General features: G+C 38.8%; 2 protein-coding genes across 5 annotated transcripts in view; both read left to right on the forward strand.

The window, feature by feature from the left end:
• The first annotated feature begins 591 nt into the window (after nt 1-591).
• gatad2ab (GATA zinc finger domain containing 2Ab) lies at nt 592-22,288 on the forward strand. 4 transcript variants are annotated; one of them, XM_086162433.1, is made up of 11 exons: nt 592-732; nt 13,961-14,269; nt 16,850-16,973; nt 17,204-17,335; nt 17,498-17,569; nt 17,746-17,862; nt 18,025-18,225; nt 18,345-18,591; nt 18,699-19,099; nt 19,199-19,418; nt 19,708-22,288. In XM_086162433.1, the coding sequence occupies exons 2-11, from the start codon at nt 13,974-13,976 to the stop codon at nt 19,839-19,841; spliced, it is 1,944 nt and encodes a 647-aa protein (XP_086018559.1). In that variant the 5' UTR covers nt 592-732; nt 13,961-13,973; the 3' UTR covers nt 19,842-22,288. The 4 variants fall into 4 exon arrangements, with proteins under 4 accessions (XP_086018559.1, XP_086018560.1, XP_086018561.1 ...); XM_086162434.1 differs by having other exon boundaries at nt 18,046-18,225; XM_086162435.1 differs by having other exon boundaries at nt 18,049-18,225.
• A 1,271-nt stretch (nt 22,289-23,559) lies between these two features.
• The window catches only part of yjefn3 (YjeF N-terminal domain containing 3), a 35,890-nt gene continuing 34,677 nt past the window's right edge, over nt 23,560-24,772 (forward strand). The window contains exon 1 of the mRNA XM_086162105.1: nt 23,560-23,906. Coding sequence (XP_086018231.1) covers nt 23,839-23,906 — 68 coding nt within the window. The 5' untranslated portion in view covers nt 23,560-23,838. The remainder of the gene's footprint in view (nt 23,907-24,772) is intronic.

Raw genomic sequence — 24,772 nt, forward strand, 5'->3', positions numbered from 1 at the left:
GGCGTGCGAGCCGGATGAGATCTCAAACAGAATGAAAGCTGCACGTTGTCGCTAGCACAGCAAAACTACATAATTATCCTAAAAATGTGTGATTCGTGGGTATTATAATTGCATTATTATCAACGGGTGAAACAATGAATACAAACGCCCTGAAGTCACCAAACTTATTTCAAAATTAGCAACGTGAATACAGATGAATTGATCATGATCTTTGGGTCTGCACGTTTTGGTGTGTGATTTCAAAGTAGTTTTCGAAGTAAAAACAATTTGAATTTCTTTGCAGCAATTGACCTGTAAATCATATTATAGCCTTGAAAAAAGTTCAGGTACACTTTGCACACAGGGGATTTGGAGATTGTGAAAGATCATTACTTACTGTAATGAACTTCACACTATTTCACACATTTATTTGACTCTGGGGAGGGCTCAAAACTATTGCAGTGATTAAAGTGAAGTTGTATTGTTTTTTGCTTTACTCTACCCACAATACGCAATTGTCCCGACTACTGTAAAGGCATCGTTTCCCTTGCTACAAGCGAAACATAACATTTCCGAGGTGTGACTGAACGCAGCGTGACGCCGCCTGTGGTGGCACATTATACTATCTGGCAACCAGAGTGGCAGCGGACAGAAGAGAGGGGTTCCCCTGGATTTTACGCCGAAGCCAACGAATTATCAAACTCGAGCAACTGATTAACACGGGGGAACTCGGTCAAGCACCTCACAGACGCTGTAAGTTCGTGTATTTCTTTATCACATTAACTAATCGGGCAGTTAGGTGTTCAATTAAATAATGACGACAACGAGAAGTTTGTTCATCGTTGTTAGCCAAGCTAACGCAAGTACGCTAACTAGCATAGCTTGATCTCATTTCAGCTAATGTGCAAGGTAACAGTTTGCTTGTCGCTGTTAGCTACACGCACTCGAACGAACCAAGAGAACGTTACGAACTGCAAAGATCGAAACGCCTCCGAGAATAGAGATGTTAAAACTAACTTTCCTGTCAAAACTTTGCTCTCGTGTACTCAAAATTTAAATAATAATGTTAGGTTTCATTTTTATTAAATTATGTTTCCCAAAGACCATGGGGCTAAACTAACATCCATATTATAATTCACGCCTGATAATTTAGCGACTATGTGTCCGAGGAGGCAAATGTCCAGAAAGTTAGCATTCGAGCATTAACGTGCTATCATAGCTTGTTAGCTAGCCTTTTAACATCGTCGTCTCACTGTGATGAGGTCTCTTTCGTTTTCTGTCGTCTATCGCTAGTTGGACGTGTGCAAAATCAAAAATAACAGGTCACATTCTCCGACCCATGTTTTAAAAAATACGCGGCCAATTTCCTTTAACTTCCCTGAAAATGGTCAAAGGGTTTTGATCACAATCGTCTGTTAGCTCGCTGTTAGCCGCTGGCTTTTGCAGACGGACTGATGGACAGGTTGTTGTTGGCAAGCCAAGTGAATGTTAGCATGAGATAGCCTCTTGTTGATGGGTTAGTTCGGAATGTAAAGCTAAGCTTATGAGCCAAGTTCGATCGTCAACGTTTGAGAATCATAATAACTAACTTTATTGCTATTATATATAGTTAATATCGTCCGCTGTTCTAATCCAAGGAGGGGCATGATTATGGCTTCATGAGCCATTGATCTTCAAACTTTGTCAGGTTAGCTCAACCGTAAAATCCTTTTATGGAGGCGTAATGGTGGGCCATGTTGCCTGCTTCGCGTGTTTGTCCCTGACGCGTTAACAATGATATCACACATCCCGTATTAAGGCTTAATAGCGTCTAGTTTTGTCACGTTATGTATTTCCAAGCTCCTTCAATTCTAAGGATTGTTTTATGTCCACTTCGCGGGCCTGTTAATGCAATTGAGATAAAGCTAATTTGAGATGGAATCAAATATTTACTACCATAGGTAACACACACACATCTCTCTCTCTCTCTCTCTTTTCTCTCTCTCTCTCTCTCTCTCTCTCTCTCTCTCTCTGTATATATATATATAGAGAGAGATGTGTGTGAGTTTGTGTGTGTGTATTAAAGTCTTGTAATTACTGCTGTAGAGTAGCCCAAAAATAGCCCTCTCAACACCCGCTTCAAGTCATGGATTACTTTGTTAGAGAGGACCCTCCACAATAGGATCCTATTTACCAGTCATCCTGGAGTGTTAGTGTAACAGCAGTGTCCAGATCTGTTTTTTTTGTGTGTAAAATTTACCCTCATTTAAAAGCAAGGAGACAGTTGGCACCCTTTGCTAGTGATGGGGACACATGTCACTTTGCATTTTATGATGGGTCATTGATTTGCCTGGGGAGGGGTGCCTTTTTCTAAAAAAAGAAAAAAAAACTCTTGAGAGTGATGTAACAAGACAGGCATGACTCAAGATGCACTGTTTTTCTGCTGCATCAGGCTTGTAAGTTTTTACACAATAGGTCTGTATTTTCTCTGTCATGTACAAGGTTCATGGTATCTTGGACATTTCTTCCTACAGCCATTTAGGGGTTAATGCTGGTTATATTTGCTATTGTGTTTCAAGTTCTTCTGTGTTGTTTGAACCTATATGTTCTTTGTAGTTAATCAGTTTAACCAAACCAGTTTTAAAAAGAGGAATTCCGGTTCAAATACTTGTATTTTTAAACTTTCATTATTGTGTTACATTGTTGAACGTATCCCTATGAAATAATCCTTTAGATTAGTGTTTCTGTTTTACCTATTCTGGCAATTGGTTTGGCCTCTGTAGCATCAGTAATCTTTGGCTGGATGTAGGGGCAAGGATCATGTTGTTTCATCATATCACATCGAAGTGATAGGTTGAGGCTTGTTCTTGACAATTTTACCTGTATTGATGTGACTCAAGTTATTGTACAAACTTAAACAGTGCATAGTGGAGAAACCCAGTTTACTCTAAATATTAAGTGTCATTGTTGACTAACAACATGATTCAATGCCTTTCTCTGCCAGAAATCACCAAGTTGTGTTTAAACTTATTAGTTTAGAGATTTCTGAAATGTTTTTTTCCTCCTTTTTTGTCCTTATGAGAACTTGGAGTGTTTTATTGAGGTGTGCATCAGAGGGCAAGAGTAGTTGTCTTTGCTCTTGGCTAAGGGGTCCCACCCAAAGGCCTTGGGCAATTGTTAGACCTGGAGAAGAGGATTCCTTCAGTGTGTGGCTTGCGGAAATATTTCTTGTTTACCCTGTTGGACTTCATATGACTCAAGTATGTGTACGTAATTTACTGTGCCCCCACCCAATCCCTCTCCTCCCCCCAAGCACAAAGGAGAGTCAGGAGGACTGTGTCTGCAGGTCAAGTTGTGGCCAAAAGAAGATGGAGGTCACGTCTTAAAGTACATTCCTCATGAAATGATTCACTGTCAAGACAACAATGAAAAACATTGGTAGCAGCTGGTACACAGCTAACATTGCTACGTCTTTTGAAACTGGATTGCCTTTTTGTCAAATACCTATTGAGAATGTTGTTCTCTAATGCATAGCACGAGTCACAGTACCATCTGTTATCAATTACAATTGTTCATCTTAATGAAACTGTTGTCATATTTTTGCAAGTGAACACATTTCATATGAGTATTCAAGTTACAGTTTTCCAAGAAAACAATCCAGAGTTTCGATTTGTGGCAACAGACTTTATATAGTATCAGCTTTACAAAGTATCATCATAATTTGAATGGTTAGTTCTTGTTGTTCTGGATTTGTAAATGCAATATGCAGCACTGGAAAATGTCTTGTTCAGAGTCTTGAGTGTCATAGCATGTTTAAGATTCATCATTTTTATTTGCAATGGAAACTGTTCCCGTGTACAGTTAAATTCTTGGTTTGCCATCCACAGTGCCTTCAGATAAGTATTGATAAATAAATATAAACAAACTGTTGTATGTGATAATATATTAGCTCACGATATTTTAGGTGGATTTTGGTCTTGAATAATTTAGTCCTGATGTCAGTTTAACGCCAATTTTGTTACACAGAATTTTTACTCGAAATCTCTTTTCAACATTGCAGGTTAAACATAGTTGTAATTAATAATATTAATTATGGTCCATTCAGCAATGTGTTGCTCTGACAGTGCCAGCACCTCGTATGTGCAGCAATTTAACATTGTACTCTGGTAATATTTAATTGCCAGCTCACCATCCTGTTGATGATATTGCCCAAATTCAAACAATCTGACTTTCTAAGATAAATATGTTAAGGAGGAAAATTACAACTTATTGATATGGTGATCAAAACCGCTAAATCGAGTTTTGAAGTTTAGGGAAATTAGACCTTTTTTTTTAATGTGCCTTGGTATTATTGGGCAAAAATACTGGAAAACAAGTTTACCAAATGGCGTAGTTCTATTTAGTGCTTCCTTGCCACATGGTTCTGGGTCAGAATCTGGCTTTGTGTGTGGTGTTTGTATATTCTTCCTGTGCATAGATCGGGTCTTAATCTCCTGTAGGTATGTGTTTTACTCTGTCATCAACTTCTGAGTGATTCAGAGGGCAGCCTCTTAACCAATTTAATTTGTGAGAACCTTTAGCATTTTTGACCCTTACATTTCAAAATGCATATGAAAATTGATTGACAACAAGATTATCATTATTTGTACCCTGAATTTGTCACCATTGGGGACACGCCTTGGTGTGATACCAGCCGTCAACATATTTACCATTGTTTGATCTTTTGCTGTGCTGCTGGAAGAGGCTCCAAAGGACTTACTCATGGTTTCTTTGCAAACATTAATATCTTAAGAGAAAAAAAAAATGCCTGTCAGGGACTGAGGTACCATCACATCAGTAGATACAATACAAGAAAACACAGAGGCCATCCTACCAGCTTGCCCCCCATTCCCAAACCCTCTATTTTATTTCAGGGTTGCTTAATTAGAATCAAAAATACTTAATTAATCCCAGAGGAAACTAAGTCTTTGGCATTATATAGTCTATAAAAGATTGATTTCTCTTCTTATTGACAGACAGTAGTAAGTTAATTCCTTTTTTTAGCTTTGTGTCAATCCTCCTCCCGAAGAAGTTTTTACAGCATATTATCTTAATAGACAACTGAAGCTGAAAACCAAACAGAAGACGTAGGATTCTTGTTCTATATGTTTGTTATACATAATATTGTAAGACTGCGTCACAACATAAGCTAATGATGCTCACCTGATACCATAAATAGTGAAATAGTTGAGTTTTCCACAGGAACATGTGGTTGTACGGCAATAATTTCAGTCTCCACACTTAGTGCTATAGATCCTTTAGTGAAGTGTTTCTTTCATATTCACTGAATCCCAGGCTTCACTGAGTAGCAGGATTTGGTTCAGTGTCACAAGATAGCTGTTTTTTGCATTATTAATAAAATTGTTGAAGAACTGGACTTAAAATTTTTGTTGGATTTAGTAGAATGAAATTTGCAGTACATGACAGAGAGCTTTCATTCTTGTTTGTAATACAGAGTGTAATGCTTGGTATGGCTCATAGATGGATCAAGGCAATAGCTGTTGAACTACATTCATATGCATCTATCTGCAGAAAACCCTTTCACCTGCTAATGAAAGCAGTGGCTAATGACCTATGTGAAAATATGTTACGTAATGGATACAGCATGTGCTTAATTTTTGCCTGTAAAAAAAAACAGTTGATTCTTTTACAGGAGTGGTTCATATCCACATGTGTACACATGATCAGCATAACACAATCTGCACCTTATTCTGAGACACAAAAAACATTATTAACATCATGTAATGAAATTATCTACCTCCAGGTGATAAACCTTGAATGTAAAAGTATTTAAACTTTTTTTTTGCATAGCAAATATAGCATGATGTAATGGCACAGATATGAAAGCTTGAAAATGTTTGACAAGACACGATCATATAATCAGTTGGATCTTAAAACAGTTATGCTAAACATTTACTTGCTGCATTTTATCGCCATAGTGAAAGAGGAAGCCAACGCACAAAAACGAAAGTATTACTGAAACATTTTTTGGTAGTGCAAGTGTGCATGCGTCCGTGCATATGAAGGACAGTGGAAAAATAGAATTATGTACACTTACAAATGCCAATGGTGTGCATCTTCTGTCTTGGTGTCCACAGAGTGAAGCTGGTTTCACAATAGTCACTGCAAAATCACAGGGATGGACACACTTAATATATTCAATGATTGAGGAATTGCTTTCGGATTGATTGGTTTCTTCCTTAACACTTCTTCTAACAGTGGCAGCAATACAGCATTATAGAGCTGATACTTAATGCAGTTTGTCATACAAACATGTTTAAAATTTTGACTTCAGTTTCAAAATTTCAAAGAAAAGATGGTAAACATGTACAAAACACAAATTATCTCTGTTCTTTTAAGCATTAACTTATTTTTCAGAGAAAGTACTATTACCTTTTGATGTTTTTCCATGTTAAAACTATATATGAGTCAGCTGTGCTTTATGTTTCACTTGTCAGCTGTGACAAAAGTAATCCCACACTGCTCTCCCGGTCCTCATTGAACATATCTGAAATCTTTTAAAAAGTTGAAAGTTTTGGATAATGAGCCAGATAAGTTTTAAAGGAGATTTTCATTGGACTATGCAGCAAATGCACCAAAAGATTGGTCTTTTCAGATTTGAGAAGGCTCATTTTCCATTTGTAGCTGTAGGTTGTCATTTAAAAATGACAGCCACACCTCAAAAGAGAAGACAAAATATCTGTCAATATATATTGATCTAGTACGTCTACCAAAATTTGTATCTGCTTAAAACATTCCAAGCAGTGTACATCCCTTATCAAGCCCCTGAGAGTGTCGGTAGGAAGATGCTTTTGTAGTAGGACTCTTTGGTTTCAATGTGTCTTTTCGTTTTTATAATTCTTTTAATTAGAAATTAGATTTTTTTTTTCCTGCCAAAATTCTTAAAGTGTGAAAAAACAAAAACAAAAAAGGAGTAGCCAGCTACACAGAGCAGGAAAAAAACCTATAACAGCTACCACATAAAATTCCCAAGTGTACCATAACTTGGGGAAAAAATATACATATTTTGGGCCCATTCAGTGTTTTACACTTTGGAGTTATACTGTACTGCTTTTTGTTACAGTCCACTGTGAGTTTCCCCAGGTGTATGCTGAAGGTACTTGCATACTGTACCAACTATATTCTGTTGAGTCATTGAGGTCCTTCATTTCATCTTCTCTGGCCATTTCCTGTCCGAATCTATTTCCGTGAAATGTAACTTGATAAGTCTATTCAATGTGAATGGTAGCCCTCCAGTTTGTATGGATTTGGGTTTATACGGAATAATGGAAAAAGCATTTAGATGCACATTGCCCGTAATTCTATTTCTATAAGACTATTTCTGTTTTGCAATGGATTTTCATTGTAATGACTAAAAATTTACAGCAATGGTTCAAAATTTATCCAGTATTGATTTTATTTATTTTTTACTTTACAGAAATTATATCGACAGATAAAGTTAGACGTTAGGCAACAGGACTTTTGTGGGTCAAGCATTCAGTCACTCATGCATACAGATATGCACACACGCACACAGAGGGTCTGGCAGATTCAGGGTTAAAGGCTTCCATTTTGTTAGGTAACACCCTAATGGTCTGATCTGTCAGTGGTGTTAAAATGGCAGGGGCTTAACCCTTGGCATTCGGAACAGAACCACACAAACACTCTGGGTTTTCCTAACCCACAACAGAGAAGGTGTGTATGTATGTGTGGGGTGTGTGCGTGTGCTTGTGTGTTTGGGAGGTAGGTGGGGGCGGGAGTGGGGGGAGGGGGCAACAAGGAAGAGTATTTTTCACTAGGGTACAGTTAGATTATGGCTCAGCTAGCCACATGCGCTCTGCACCCTCCTCCCTCCCCCAAACATGGCACAAGCTTAGCTGGGTCCCTGCCCCCACTCCCAGAACAATTAACATAGGTAGCTTGATGTTGTCTTTATGTAGACACTATCCTACACAGAAGAACCACACTCTTCAATACACAAATATGAGTGTCAAAAGTATTTAGAAGCCAAAGCCATACTAAAGACAGCATTGATCCACTGGTGTCTATTGACTTACATGAAAATAATAATAATAGAAGAAGCATTTAATCATGTGCCACAAGCAGACATAAAAGCAATAACTGTTATATTACAATGGATTGTTTTCAGAGACATGTAATAATTTAATAAATTGGTGACAGTCGTCTGTTGAAAGGTCACAATGAGCTTTATATCCAGCAGACAGTGGCTAAACTAACTTGCTAATGGTTTAAGCAAGGTGATGTAACTGAGCTATGGAACAATAGAACAGCAACATGCATGAAGGACAAAGCCAGAACAAACATATTCCTCACTTCAAGGAAATGCATTTCTCTAAAAGTGTTTTACACTGTTGCTTGCAGTAAACACTAAGCTAACTGGCTTACATAGCTTGAGGTTAACCACATTTATGCAATCATTTTCCAAGTATATTGTTCAATTCAAACTTAATTTTTGGCTATTTTGTTAGCTTTAATACAGTATGGCATGGATCCAGTAAAAGGCAGGGCTACAGTGTTTCACTTAGCCCCTTGGAGCATACTTGGACTCGGTTGTGACCATTTACAGGTTTTTACAGTTCTCTGTAGTTAATTTTAAATGTCTGGTAGTCCTTATGTGGATAGACAAATAAGAAAGATTAGCTTTGTATCATCTTCCTGCCCGCCATGTGACTTTGCAACTTGTGAATTGTCACCCTGAGGTATAAAAAAACAACAAAAACCTACAGACAACTATAAAAACAAAAAAAGTGGTTACGACCAAGTCCAGGTGTGGAACAATGGTGAAACACTTTAGCTCCTCCAAAGCATACTGTATTAGAGCAAACTAAATAGCCCAAACTTAATTTTGAATTGAAAGTGATACTTTGTGGTCTCTTTTCTCTATTTAATCTTTTATTTTTGTTGCATGTCTTATTTAATGCCTTTATCTTTTTTTTTTTTTTTTTAAATCGTCCCCAACCTGTTAATGTGTTTTGATATCTGTCCTCTTGCCCTGTACTCTGGTGGCACTCGATTTTCGCCAGTGGGAATCAAAGTATATTATCTTGTCATGAATATATGCCCTAGCCCCTACCTTCAATGGTTTCTTGTCCCTTAAATAGTGCATATTCAGTTTTGGGATTCTTTTTGCCTGTTAAATCATATAAGGTAATATTAGTTCATATAACTGATCATTAATAGCATGTCATGATCAACTTGTAGCAGGCTATAATTAAGTTGAAGGGCTATACACTCTGTTGGCCAGTTTTTGCTCAAACAAAAAATTAGTGAAGTGTTTCTGCAATTAAATTTTAGTCCAAACTCAATCTTTACTCTTAGAAGTTGTTCTCTATTATCTATGATTCAGGCCAAACCAGAAAGATTCAAGACTGCGCACTTTCGGCAGTCCCTGGCATTAATTGTATTATTATTTATTCATTTTTTTGTACACCATGGAAGTGCTTCTCTCTATAGGCTTTAACTTGTTGTGACCACCTCCAGTGTATAAGGTAATTATTTGGATTTCAAGCCAGAAAAAAGAAATTTGTATAATTTCTTGGACAAAAGTTGTGAAATTTTTGGCAACACAACCAATTTTTTCAATCAACTCAAAAAGTAATGCAATATTGAAAAAACAAAATAATCAAATTTTCAAATATCAGATCAATCATGGAGCAAGAGAAGTTGTTTTGTAAGCCTGATACCAATTTCTAAAGGACTTCAAGGCAGCCTTCAATAATCAAAAAAGAAGTCTCCCCTTTCCAATCCAAGGTTCTTTATATTTGTGCACTATTTTTACACTTGCTTTTGTTCTTTTGCCGAGAATGCTTGTAAAATACCTTGCTATTATATAAATATGTCCCCTTAATGTTCAGAGACCTATACTTGTGGTCTTGCAGATGGATGACCAGCATTGTTTGGCACTTTTTTATAACTCATTCCTTTTGAATTCAAACCTATGCGTTTGTACAGTTATCATTTTAATTAGGATACTCAATAGGATACTGATCCCCCCCCAATGATGATGGTGATGGTGACCCTTTGTTATGAAATCATTCCTTCGTACGAGTGGAGACATTCTAAGAATAAAATATGATTAGTCAGAGTTGCAAACATTTGAATTTAAGTCAGGTACCTGTGCCTATCTTACAGTAGATTGCATAGGGATGGTAGATTGTCCTCATACATCCTTTTGAGAAAAGATGTAGGCTAAGTCAGCCTACTTAGCTCTGTCAGTAAAACGGGAATTTATTAAACTTAATGATTTAACACAAAGTTTCACTCAGGCAGCAAAAAAGTAGAAAAAATTAGATATTCTCATTTAAAGTCTTATTTCCAGAGCATTGCCAATGCTTGGCATTGGTTGTCTGCTTTCTTATATTGAAGTGGACAAAGTAAAATTTTTTTGTTCAAATTATGTACATTAATTAGGTTGAAAAGTCTGTGGTAATTTGTATGGTTGTCTGGGTTAGGCTTTTATGTGTCGTAAATATACAAGTATCTTAATGCAAGTGATTTCTGGTATAGTTAATTCACAGAGTGATCAATTGAATTGTCATTAATTCTATGATTTAATGACGGTCCAGCACACCTGGCGCAGATGTACAACACACTGTGTAGATTTTTTGGCATGTCAGAGGAAAACTTTGCATAAAAGGTTGCTGAAAATTTTAAGGAAACTACAAGCCTATTGCCATGACAACTTAATCGTGTATTTGCAAGTGTATTTGCAGTCCCTATGTCCTCTATTGTAAGTCGCTTTGGATAAAAGCGTCTGCCAAATGCAATGTAATGTAATGATAACATTCTCAGTCGAGTGCATTATTTTAGGATTGGCATGTACCACATTATACGTGGCTTCACTATGGTAAAAGTAAGAAGTAAAAAGTAAGAATTTCATTGCACTGCAGAACATTTTTTCTGAAGTGTACACATGACAATTCACACTTAAAATCTTGAGTAGGTTATCTTGGGCACTATGAGAAGATAATACTGAAAAGCAGTTCTTCAGTCACATCTAAAAATTAAACAGATTAGAAATCAGCCTACACAATACATGCTGGTACCTTGGTAAAAGGAATGAGTTCTCATTTCATCTTGGTTTTCAGTAAATGAAAATGTGTTGCTTTATTTCTTAAAAAATAAAAAATAAATAATTGATATGGGAAAAATCAGAAAAATACAAAGGTTGTTGGGGAATTGTTTAACTTGTGCCTTCATCCATGTTTTTGAGATGCTTTTTTTCTTTGAACCTGAATTCCAGCAGTTATTTTTCTCCCTTAGTGCCCTCCATGACTATGGTACGTTAAATTCTTTCCAAATTAGAATTTTTAGAACAATATGTTGATGAATATGACACTGAACTACAAGGCTCAAAGGAACATGTTTCTAATAACCATTAGGTCTCAAAGAGAAACCAACTGAATGAATAGAAAATAGATCCAAGTAAGTAAATGCAGATTCCTCATTGCAGGCCTAGTAAGATGAAGCAGTGTTAACTAATACACACTTCTCCTTAGTCAGTGTCCACGATGTGCATGATAGTTGGTATCTTACAACGTAGGCAATTTTGAACAGGTTTGTTATCTGCACCTGTTGCCTAGATACAGTGCATTCTCTGCACTGCATGTTGGATTCATGATTCCATCAATCTCTTCTGGGACAAATGTTGCAATGCGTCTGATAGCAACACAACCTTTCTAGCAAAATGCAGGCCTGACGCTGCATTATCCCATGAGCTTAGTCATTTTTACCCAACATAGATCAAAACTTCAAAGTGCAGTCATCAGTTCCATTATCATATGGACAGTGTTTTTTTTTTACTAAATGAATTGGGATGTTTATAGGGATGCAACCCTCCTCACCCCCACACGAACTGTCCCTGGCAGAAAGGTTGCCTTTGTATCCATGGATGGCACAGCTGGGAACATCTGTCCTTTCGTAGGTTCGTACCATTGCAGAGGGCATTTAAAGCTCCAACTTAAAAACAACACAGACCAAAACGTTTTCATTCATATTATTTTAAGTCGTATAGCAATAGTAATCACAAGGACCTCTGGTTACATTAGTTGAAGTGTCTGGGATGCTAGTATTGTACACAATTCTCCAGTGTTGTGCCCTTCAGAAGAAAAAATCTTAATTCTGGTATTCTTAGCAAAGAGAAGCTTATGTAATTTATTATGTTTAGATGATATACAACAGTGTTACTCTTATCTGAGAATAGGACTGCATAAGCGGTAGGCTGTTTTGTAGACTTGTCTGTTGGGCCCTATTGTCCCACCCTTTAAATCTATACCTCAAAACCCATTTCAGTCTGCTTCATGCTGAACATAGAATTGTTCGATGCAAACAAACACACATCTTTGGTTGGAGATTAATTAATAATTCGTCGCTCAGATTAACCAACAACTTCTGTTACAGCCACTAGCATCCATATAAAGGATCTGAAAGCTACATTCCATACAAAAGGAGTGAATACCATCTGCAACCTGCTGCTTTGCTCACTGCTGTAAGCAGTACTGGGGTCTGGATGCTCTATGCAGGGATAAGAAATCCACTTCTGACGTGTATTTTACAGATGCACATCTCATAGGCGTGGCTCAGGGCGTTAGAGCGGTTGTACTTTGAACCCAACATTCCTGGTTCAATTCCCGGTCCCTATTAGGCTGTCTAAGTGTTGTTGAGCAAGACACTGAACCCCGAACTGCTCCCCTGGTGCTGTTCATTCGCTGCCATCTACTCATGCTCCATACATGAGGGGTTAACTGCAGTGGTCAAATTTCACTGATGTTGCGCTCAATGTATAACTGTAACAAAGATTGAAATAGTTTTAGCACAATGTGGATTTTGACCAGAACATTATAAATTATATGTTTATGAGAGAGTTTTATTTTGATATAACAGAAAAATGCCTTAATCATTTGATACACGATACAGAGTGAGTTTCAGTCTTACTGACACCTCAAGGAAACAATGGCCTGCATTTCTCTCCAAGTTAAGTTTGTGTTGTTTCTTTTGAATTTGTCTGAAATTTTCAGTTTACTGACTTCAGCACATTGATTAACTTTTGTCTGATCATACTAATAAAAAAAAAACTCCAAATGCCATTGTGCATTAATTATATATTAATTAGGGATATCTTCTTTTCATTCAAAAAAGCGAGTCAGTTTTCAGCTGACAGGTATTTATATTGATATGACGTTCTGTTATCGTAATGTTGTTACCCATCTATAATGTCAGTAACTTTCCATGTATCACCTGAAAATTGTGACCAATCCGTGCATGTGCCCTTGTAACTAACTAGAAACTTATCTTAAATGTCAGAGAAATACATTTTCATTTGAAGCAACTAATCCAGATGGCACACTATTATCTGTCCCAAGATTTTACCCCTCCAATCAAACAATGTACAAGTTGATTCCTTGTGTTTTACATGAATGTTTAATTTCCCTGTATAGAACAGAATAAGGACAGAATTGACAACCATGGACTGCTTTAGCCTTTAATGAATGCTTGTTTACAAATATTTGTGCATAAGAGGCATATGGTATTGAATCTTAAGAAACTTCTTCACTTTCTGTGGAGCACTTCCAAAGTTCACTGTATCCAAATGGATGCTGTATATCTGACAGGATTGTTTGTGTCAAAGGTGTTGTGACATCCGAAGGTTTATGGTAGACCACACAGCTACTGCATTGAAACTTTTTTTTAAACTATCAGTTTATTTTAGTTCCCATCAGAACCATTGACTTTATATTATACAATGTAGGGCTCAGAAAACTATCTCAGATCCTTAGATTATTGAAGATTAGATTCAATAGGAAGGCATAAAACTATAACTTATCAGATCCTAACCATTTAGCAAATCAATCTGGGGTCAATTTTCTAAATACACAAAAATGTTGTGGCCAATCAAAGTTTTACTGTTTCAACTGTTTTATGGACTTCTTTTTTGTTCCTCTAGGGTGAGTACAGCCATGTCAGAGGAGGCGGTGCGTCAAACACGCAGTCAGAAACGAGCTCTGGAGAGGGACCATGTAGCTGTACCTGGATCTGTTGGGGACATGGACCAAAAACGTCTTAAGTTGGAGAAAGGGGATTCAGCTAGAAGTCCAATGACCCTGGTGGGTTCTGGAACTGAGAGTGTCAAACTGAAGAGTGAGCAGTCTACAAAAGTAGCAACAAGCCTCCTGAAAGGTGGGGAAGTAAAGGCCACTATCAAGGTGGAGGTACAAACTGGAGATGAACCTGTTGATATGAGCACATCCAAGAGGTGAGACAATGGTTAAAGCCCACCATGTTTGATTTCATGGCTACCAGTATATGTATTTTGACCCTTTTAAAGTAAGGACTTCTTTATGTAAATTCTCTGGTGTTTGAGTTTGTAGGACACTGTACATCCCTAGACTTCCTTCTGACCTCTAAAGACCACTTGAACCATGAATATGAATCATGAATATCTCAAGATAGTACCATCTACTGTAATGATGCATCATTTTTTTTCATTTTTTCCAACCATTTACACAATAAAGCCTTTGTAGACAAATAACTATACCTAATGAACTTGACATCGACATTGTCATTGTATGTCATCTTTTCTGGCACTGTCTTGCGGTACAGGGTTGTCTGGCGGAGTTTCAGGTTTCGATCTAGCTTTGCTGTCGCTAGTGGTCTTGACGGAAGACCTACAGGAAGGCACTGTGTGTTAATTTCAAACCAGCTCCCTATTTTGTAAAGTTTGACGCTCCTGAGGCCTTGGCTCCATTTTCTCTCACAGTAGCACCCGAACTCTCCCTAACACTTTACACAAAATGAGGACTATGTGTCACAAACTGGTTCCAACTGGCCGTTACCATGGTTTCCAAACTGGAAGGAACAGTTAGAAGAGGGAGGGACCTGGAGCATTGGTGTGTGTGTCACATGATCAAAATGCCTGATGTCATGTGATGTACTAAATACACACATTGATGTGACCGCAGTCAAAATGGAAACTTAAAGGTGACAGAGGGTTTGTTGAATTTGTATGTAATTTGTCACAAAAACAACTGTCACCTATTCCCGCCTTTACAGCTAGCATGTGTTTTTGTACATTTATTCACAAAGTGATCACTGTACTGTCCAATGTAGAATATTTGATACAGCTTTGCCCTTAATGGAGAAATGTTAATGCAATGGAAGCCATGTGGACAAATTAAGATTGAGCCTAGCTTGGCTGCAGCGGTCTTCTCAGGGAGTTTACCTGCTTGGAACACACACACACACACATACACACACACACACACACACACACACATATATATATATAGTCTAAAAATGCTTGACAATTCCCCATATCTTGTTAAGTATTGGATATCATTGGTTATTGGATAAAATTTTGAATGTAAAGAAAAATACATACTTTGAACATTGACAGTCTCAAAGCTCCTAAATATTTGAGATGAATGAGTCACTGACTCAGCAATATTGCAATTGGGTCAGTTTGAATCCATGACCAGGGAAGCCAAGACACGCCGAAACACAGGGTGTTACATAACTAAGCTTGTGTGTGTGTGTTGTGATGCTTGTATAAGCTGCTCCCAATTGAGAAGCAGCTACTACCTCAAGTGTGTCCCTCATTTTGTCACTCAAGGCAAAAAAAATCTTCGCATGTAGAAGATTAAGCTTTTATTAAGTTAGCATTACACCTTATCGCAGAGGGGTTAGGTCATACATGCGCATTGAGTGTAAAGTGGGCTCGTCAAATATGGTCCAATATGCCTTTTTAATGGAAAACCTGTCATGGCACATCTAAGTCGAAGGTTTAAGTAGGTTGAAGTGGCATTATAGTCTGTCAGATTTAATGGGGTAACTTGGTGTCTGGTAATTCAACGTTGAATGTATGTTTTGGTACGTTGACTATGTCAGCTAAAATTCTCATATTGTCACATAGTTGACGTTGTTGAACTGATGAGAAGTCTGTTGATGGGAGCTCTTAGATGATTGCTATTCAGCTGAAGACAATAGCAGAGGAGTCTGTCCAAAGTCAGTAGTGAGCATTAAGTGTGAAGAGCTGTGTTGTGAGTATAAAAGATGAACAAGTAAGTATTGTTGGGGGAGGGTTGTGTGAAGTAGTGACTGAGTGAGAGCGAGTGTACACAATAGATTGGCTCCTGGCCATATATTCCCCTCCCCCTTGCTGTCACCCTCTCCAATGTCTCCAGCGGACCTCAGCACTGCTCAGCTTGTGACTCTGGTGTCGGCAGCTGGGAGGGAGGGGAGAATTGAGGCCCAGGCTCTGCTGACAGAGCTAGGCCACTAAGGTTGGGGAGGGTTGAGGCCCTGTCTCAGTGGTAAACTAGGCCTTCACTTGAAGCCTCTCAATCCACAGCAACTGAGCGATTTTCCACAAGGGCAAATTGTGATGTTCCCTCCAGCGTTCATCACTTTTACCTGTTTTCTTCACTACTTGTAATTCTAATGTACAACACAGTAGCTCTTAGAAGCTGGGAAAAAAACTTAAAAACTTCACAAGCTTTTAATCCTGTCCTGTCAGTGGGAAAAAAACATTTTTCCTTTAATTTTCCTTTTCATAGCATATTTCTCTAAACTCTTTCCATCTGTATAGGTTGAAAGTGAAGTCAGGGCCGGTATGTGAGATGACCCTCCCAACCCCCCATTTTGTTATTGGTCTCTAGCTTCTTCATTTGTAGTGTAACAGACTAATTTTCAGGATGAATTTAAAAACAAAATTCTTTGCTGCCATCTACTGGATACTAGATCAAGCTACAAGTGGATTGTAGTTGTTCCATAAAAATGTACAATAAAATGAGGGGGAAAAAATATTAAACACTGGTTTCAATTTTTTTCCATTCAGTGATATCAAGAGGGAGCTGCAGCCACTATCACCAGATGATGTGATTGTGTTGTCAGACAATGAGCCATCAAGTCCTCTCATGAATGGCCACTGCCCCATGAAGACCGACACAGATAAACTGATGGTAAGAAATGAGAAATGAGTTGCCCAGAGATCTTCATTGTTATTTAGTCATGGCTGCTTAAGTGGTATCATCCAAATTGCCATGGCTGTGTTGCAACAGTAAATTATTAAAAAAAAAAAACTGTTACATTCAATTTGGCCCATATTTTTCAGTGCTTTGAATGGAACTTGTTGACCTTTTCACATAACACATATTACATAAGCCCATTTCTAATGCAATGGTTTGTGTAGAAGAGCACCCCTGAGGAACGGGAACACATCATCAAACAGCTGAAAGAAGAACTGCGACTCCAAGAAGCCAAGCTGGTGCTGCTTAAGAAACTACGACAGAGTCAAATTCAAAAAGAGAGCACAGTGCAAAAGGTGCTTCATCATATTAAGCAAAGATATAGAAATTGCTGTTACAGTTATGCTCATGTTTTCCAGTTGAAATCATTGCTGGAGATGTTGAAATACCTACTGATTTTGTGCCTTTATGCTTGTGAAATGTATTGACAACTACATTTTGTCATGATTATTTTGAAGGCAACTGGCTCTGTTGCTACTCCTCCTCCTCTGGTGCGAGGTAGCATCACATCAAGCAAAGGTCCTCTTCAGGTAGAAGTATATGTCATGTCAGCTTACTGTCCCAACTAAGGCTGTTGACTGTCGAACAATGTGTAATGAATGCCATTATCTGACTGAGATGTTCATGAATCTTAGGTATATTGTTAAAGATGTTATTGAGTCATATATTAACGGAGTTTATTAATTCAGTAACCTACTATACTCAGGTGACCAGTCGAAGCTCAGGCACAGTGATCCCTCCACCACTGGTGCGGGGTGGGCAACATGTCCCGTCCAAACACAACTCTCAGATTGTCATGCCACCCCTGGTCAGAGGAGCCCAGGTTAGTTTGAATGAGTCTTTATGTAATGATTATTTTAAGGTTAATCTTTTGGGTACGGTCATTTAAAGAACTAACGGCTAAAGGAGCACTTTGGTGATAACTTGCTCTTTTCATATCTCTGTGTCCTCTGTGATGGCTGTTTCTGCATTTTGCTGCAATCAGCCTATTGCTGTGACTCCCCAGCAGATAGCCAGTCTACGCCAGCAACAGCAGCAGCACAGTGGTTCAGGTCCTCCTCCACTTTTGCCAGCCCCCAGGGCTTCTGTGCCCAATGTCCAGGTCCAGGGCCAGAGGATAATTCAGCAGGGGCTCATTCGAGTGGCTAATGTAGCCAACAGCAATGTCATGGTCAACATCTCACAGGTGAAAACATGAGTAAAAACAGTAGACTTCATAGGAAAAAAAGTGTTATCGTCAATATTTTGTAGTAACATTGCGTATAATCAAAGATATTAAGGTGGTTTTGGTATGGTTATTTCCAGACCTCTACTGGAATAAAGAGCTCTTCAGCATCACCCAATTCTAGCACCAATGATTCACCTGCCAGCCGGCAGGCAGCAGCCAAACTTGCACTTCGTAAGCAATTGGAAAAGACCCTGCTGGAGATCCCTCCACCTAAACCTCCTGCCCCCGAGTTCAACTTCCTGCCTTCAGCTGCCAACAATGAGTTCATCTACTTGTTGGGGTTGGAAGAAGTTGTGCAAAAACTTCTGGAGATGCATGGCAGGGGTGAGTAAGTCTTCACATTTCGGTGGTTGCCTTGTTAATTTTTTTATGTATTGTTTGAGTTATTGGGAGAATACATTTTAACTTAGCCTATCCCAAATTTTTTACAGGTAATCTCGGGTCGACAGTTTCACTGTCCAACTCCATTCCCAAAGAGCCATATGCATGTGCCCAGTGTAAGACAGACTTCACCTCCCGCTGGAGGAAGGAGAAAGCTGGGACTATCCTATGTAACCAGTGTATGTCGTCCAATCAGAAGAAGGCGCTAAAGGCTGAGCACACCAATCGGCTGAAGGCAGCCTTTGTTAAGGCACTTCAGCAGGAGCAGGAGATTGAACAGCGCATCCTCCAGCAGGCAGCCTCCTCCTCATCTTCCTCTTCTGCATCTAAAACCACCTCATCCTCTCCATCGCTGTCCAAAAGTGAGGCCCTGGTGTCCCAGCACTACAAACAGGTCAGGGCTGCTGTGTCACATAGATCTGTGTCTACACACCACTCAGCCATTAAACAGGTAAGCTTTGAGTGCACTTGTTCAAAACAGTTTATTAAAGTTATTTGTGTATCCCCATCAAGACTCAGCAACATCTCACATTTTTGGATCTTCCTGCAGAGTCACAGTCAGCTCTCACATGGAATTCAGTCTGCTGTGAGTGCTCGTGGTGCGGCCCATTCATTCACCACCTCCCATCTGCAAAGTGCAAGTACTGCAGCAGTGCTGGGGAGCAGGCCTGCTAAGCATGCTGCAGCAAGGCCACTCCATCAGGAGACAAAGGTCAGCAGTAACCAAGGCAGTGTGGCTTCCTGGAGGAAGCAGGCCAGTGGCAACACAGGTTGTGAAATGCACTCCATCCACTCATCAGTCCTCCTTGGATTAATCACTTTGTTTTATGTTGGACTCCTGTCTTTCTTTGTGATATCCTCTGTTCAATGACCAAGCCTTTTTAATGGTAGTAGCTTTCCATTAGTTGGCTTAATTAAACAATTTGAAAGCATGTAATTAAAAATGCATTGATGGCACAGGATATATTTTTCTTTAACTTTGCCCCTCCTTAAATGAGCCAGTATACAGTGAAAATGATATTTGAAGAAGCTTATACATTCTCTGCTCTACATTCACAGGTGTGACCATGGCCTATGTGAATCCCAGCTTAACTGCCCACAAGACCACCTCTGCTGTTGAGCGTCATCGAGAGTACCTGCTGGACATGATTCCCTCCCGTTCGATCTCCCAGGCAGCCAACACATGGAAATAATGCAATTCTGCTCTCTACTGACACCTTAACTATTACTCCTCTTAATATCAATAACAGCCATTCACATTATCATTCTAATCCCTTTTGTGGACTATACCTCTGTCCAAAAATAATGCAGGGGAGAGTCAGCTGCTTTTTTATGAGATGATGTTCCCTTACTTATTTCTGCTGTCATCGTCCTCACTAGGAACATCCCAAGCTGAAGATCCTTAGACAATTGCAGTGTTCGGGATACAAGGAATATGTCAAATACAAAAATGTGACAGGTTGGGGGGTGTAAAATTTTTATGAACCTCTGCAGTGATCTTTCCTCTCCTTCCTCGATATTGGTTGATCCTCCCAGTTGCACCAAGTGAGAGATACCACAAAATCCCTAAGCTTTCGGGGAAATATAGTGGGTCACAAAGAAATATGCGCCTTATGTCCTTCCCCTCTCCAGTCTGAGCCAGTCAGACACAGGTCAATGTGATTGCTGAACTGACCTTTGCTGAAGATCTCATGGAGTTGTGGTTGATCTTCAAGGACCATCCAAGAAATGACTGCTTCAGCTTAGCAAATCGAATGAAATTTAAAAAAAAAAAAAAAAAAAAAAAAAAAAACTGTCTAAAAAAAAAAATGCACACAGACTGTCTCTTCTCTCTAACCAAAACTGTTTAGTAGAGAAGATGTGTGTTAGAATATTTTGTATGGCTGAGTGTTAGGATTTTGTCTTCTGTAATTCATTTATGGTGTCTGGAATATTGTGCTCCCTGATACTTTGGAAGTAGCCTCTTTAGGTCTGAATCTACAGGCTAATGTTACTGTTGAGGTGGTTTTACATCTGCTGGGTTCCACAATGTGACCTACTTTTAATAGGTGTATATTTTTTTTAATTTTTTTGTTTGAAGAATGACTAAAAATTAAGGTTTCCTTGTAAAAACACAGAGCATATGTTTGGGGAACTATTCTTAATGAATATTGCAGACACCTTCCAAAGAACTAGTGGAGCCCAAATGGAATCCCTTCTGCTAGAAGGTTTCTAGTTTATCTGAACCCTCTCTGGATATAAACATGATTTCATGCTGAACTGAGGGGGTGTTAAGGAATGTCATATTTTTGACATTGTTTTGCTTTTAGTCATAGGCTGTGGTGCATAACAATTCTTCTATAGGCAAACTGTCTCTGGGTTTATTTATAGGGTCATGTTAGTAAAAATATATGCTTCTGCCCTAAGTTTGAATGAATCGCCCCTTGAAAGGATTTTTCTATTGTGTAGTGGTCCCCACTTATCCTGTGATTGGTCAACAAGCTAGACAGCTTTGAGAATGTAGTTATGCAAAACCCCCTATAGCAACAATGACAGGAATTTCTTAGATAACATGAAGATGTGTATGAGTTTTGTCAGGTCATTGGATTGAGCTAACTATGCCTTTCATGTGGTCTTGTGCATCTTATCAGGTTGCAGCAGCACAGGATAAGCTAGTGAAATATAAACTGTCCTACATTACACAGGTGTGTTCCCATTGCACATTTGTTAATTTTGACAGTCACGTGACTTCTTAAATTCCGTTTTTGTCATTGTGATGGTGCATTAGTTTCCTCACCACTCAGATTTACTAAAACATTCGATAAACAAAAAAAACAAATTATGAATGTGTTGAGTTAAAACAGTTAAAATATTTTTGAACATTTCTTTCTTGTTCTTTTTGTTCAAGAATGAAGTATTAAAATGAAAATTCAAGTGTCATAACCCATGAGCTACCAGAGCAGTTACTTTCAGGTGCCCTGTTTTTCAATAAACAGCCTGTCGCTATGTATTTAGAAATCTGCAGCTCAGTTCCCTGACTCTTAATTTCATAATACATTCATGGTGTAACAATGGAATGCAATAATGTAAGACTGTTTGTCCTTGTTGAACCAGTGTACTTGTCTTAAGCTGGTTGAACATCACAAAGCTCCACATGAAGAAATGGTGTAGTGCACTGCATTAGGCAGAGGTATATCCCTCTGTCCTGTGGTATCATCACTGGTCTCCCTGGGTGTCATTTAGGATGGTGCAACATGTAGTATGTTTGTCGCAGATGGAAATACAAGCATAAAATATTCCAACGAATTTAAATATTTCAATTGTGATTCCTCCACAAGATAGCATCGGAAATATCCCTGGTTGGCTCTGCATTCATGATATGCCAAAAGTATCACCGTGTGGAAGCAAAATAAGCAATCTGGAACGTGGAGTGCATCACTTTGTGCCCTGCAAAGCGTGACCTTGTGCTGTCCTGACTACTGACTGCTGCTGCTGTTTGACAACAATATCACCATTCCGTTTGTTTAGGGTTAAAGTCCTGCTAAATTGAGTGGCAACCCAAATAACCAAGAAGAAAAAAAATGTATGAAATTTTTGTTTTGAGTTTTTTTTTTTGTTTTGTTTTTCTGCTATTAAATAATAAACTAATTTTAACCCCTCATAGCAGGTTATCATTTAATATTTCTTTTCATATATGCAGCATTGTAAGATAATGTTAGAATTCCGAAGCAGTTACTGCTTTCAGAAAATTTCAAAGCCTCTGCATTAGATTTTTTTTCTCCAGGATCTGTTCTCAGTATCCGTCTTCTTAGATGTTGCATTTATCTGGCTCCTAAACTGTGTGTGAGACCTACATTCTGTCGCTGTTAAAGACTTGGGCTGCAGCTGTTAAATGTGTTCCAAGTTAGTTCATTGAATTGTTAATTTTAGGCCGGGGGGTGTCTAAAGAAGTCAATTGTCCACAAGTCATACTTGGGGACAAGTCCCAAGGATCTGCCATAAGGATCTCTTCAGAGATAGATCGATCCACAAGCATTGTCAAAATACAAGCAATGCATTGCAAAAAGAACCAAACTATTGCTTTGATCGATCAATGATAACAGCTCAAATGAGTGGTCTCTATTTTAAGCTGTTGCTTTCCAGGCCCTCCTCCTTCCACTACATCACGGATTCCGTCTTGACCACTAGATGGCAGAGTATACCCACAGTGTATCACACCTGATTCTCTTCAATTGGTCCCCTTACAGGGATTTAATCTCTAGACTGATCCTTTTATATTCAACAAAAAGGCAAATTCACCTTTTATGCCCCCATTCTAAGCCTGTCAACTGAGCCATAATAACTGGAGATTTTTTTTCCATACTAGAGAAAGGGGCATTAAGGCCTTAACAGAAGAAGGAGAACTATTGTTTAGTTTCCACAACCCATTCAGGGCCTCATTCCTTGGCAATAGCAGGTTCACCTCGTGATACACATCTTTGTGCATTTATTTAGATTTGAAACAACATTTCACATGCTTATGGTTGACAAATCCGTGCATGTAAAAGCTGCATGCTCTATGGTCCATCCATTTTATGTATCCATTTTATGTAATCTGAAAACGGCCGCCATCTACCTTCTCGGGTAGCTTACAATAGTGCTATCACAGCTTAATTTATTTATATTCTGGAATTACTCTTTGTTATTCAGCGAGCAGTCAAGGAGTTCCTCCATCTGATGCCTGCTCTAGATTCTTCATCAAGGGATCCTTTGCCACCAAGGAGTATGTGTGAATTTGAGGGGGGGGTTGCACCCTGGTTGACTGAGCAGCTATGATTGCAGCGCTCTAAGCCAATCAGCAGGCAAGCAGGATGGCTCCTGATTCTTAATTGGCTAGCTTTCCAGGGCAGCACTGCTGATACACACTCAGCTGGTTTGATCAGAGAATAAGCCGGGGCCACAGTGGGGAAGAGGCAGAGAGGAGAGCAGTAGAGATACAGAGGCAAGATTTAGACAGTTGGCAGCCAGTGATTATATTCCTCCATTTGAGCCAATCAAGAGAAGTGGGTGAGTTGGAAGCTCCTTTAGGTTTACTATCTAGGTTCAGTCTTTCCAGGTAAAGAGGCAGATGCTGCAGTCACCGTAGTAGAATCAAGACAAAAGAGTGGAAAGGTATTCTTAAAAGAGGCACAGCTCCTCCTTTCTCCTTTTCATCTTACTGGGTGAAAACAGATGGACAAGATGAACCACAGCTCAGCTGAGGCAGAGGCTGAGACCATAGAACCACTGCGCTACCTCAGGTAGGCAGCTGTCCTTCTCACATCCTGTTTCGTTGTGTCCTGTTGTTTTACGGACACAAATGCACAGTGCTGGGAGCGACAGGGAAAATAATCGAGGGAACACAGAGAGGAACATCCTGGCTTCTCTTATGCAGATTATTGTGTGCATTCATCACTGTTCGTTTGAACTGGAACAAGCTTTTAAAAGATAATGAGGAGAGTGTGGAAAAAATGAAAGATATCAATTATTGAAGTTCATTCACATGCAAATTTCTACTTCATCATGAAGATGATATCACACAGAAATACTGGTTCATCTCCACAAACTCCCAGTGTTTTTCACTATTTTCCACCCCATCGAAGCCTTTAATTGAATTACAAACATGAGAACTTATTAAATTAGCAATTTAATTAGGTTTCATCCCTAATGGCTCCCTACATGACTGACCATGATTTACTATCATATCAAGTGGTTATTCAGCTAAAGATTATTCAAGTGTCTCTGCCTCTGTTAAGTTCTTTGGTGCTGCTAGTACTTCCAGTGTGTCAGGAAGAATTTTTATGAAGGTATTTGTGATGCACTTGATGTCAGTGTTTGCCCTTTTATCATGTAAACACACTGAAGTAAAGGTAAGTGATGTCCTCACTGCTTGCCACACAAAGTACATATGAACATTGGATATTATCTACACACAGGAAAAGAATCAAATAGTCCTTAGCATTTTGGTCTATTAGGCATTATAATCATTGAGAGCAAAGAAAAACATACAAATACGTCACTTTTCACTCTATCACTTGAGGAGAGGGTTGGACAATTTTAATTTAGTAGATAGGCTTTTGATGGCAAAGGGTTGTTTGTTATGCATTTCAGAGACTTTACACTGATT

This window comes from Fistularia commersonii, chromosome 16, assembly GCF_037954325.1.
Source record: "Fistularia commersonii isolate RoL2024-O1a breed Wild chromosome 16, RoL_Fcom_v1.0, whole genome shotgun sequence".
Classification (NCBI taxonomy): Eukaryota; Metazoa; Chordata; class Actinopteri; order Syngnathiformes; family Fistulariidae; genus Fistularia; species Fistularia commersonii.

What these genes read in the sequence shown, in the direction of transcription:
- gatad2ab (XM_086162433.1), top strand. Translation starts at nt 13,974, where the DNA reads ATGTCAGAGGAGGCGGTGCGTCAAACACGCAGTCAGAAACGAGCTCTG. An exon ending in AAGAGAGCACAGTGCAAAAG is followed by an intron (nt 17,336 to 17,497) that starts GTGCTTCATCAT and finishes ATTATTTTGAAG; the next exon opens with GCAACTGGCTCTGTTGCTAC. An exon ending in TCTGGAGATGCATGGCAGGG is followed by an intron (nt 18,592 to 18,698) that starts GTGAGTAAGTCT and finishes AATTTTTTACAG; the next exon opens with GTAATCTCGGGTCGACAGTT.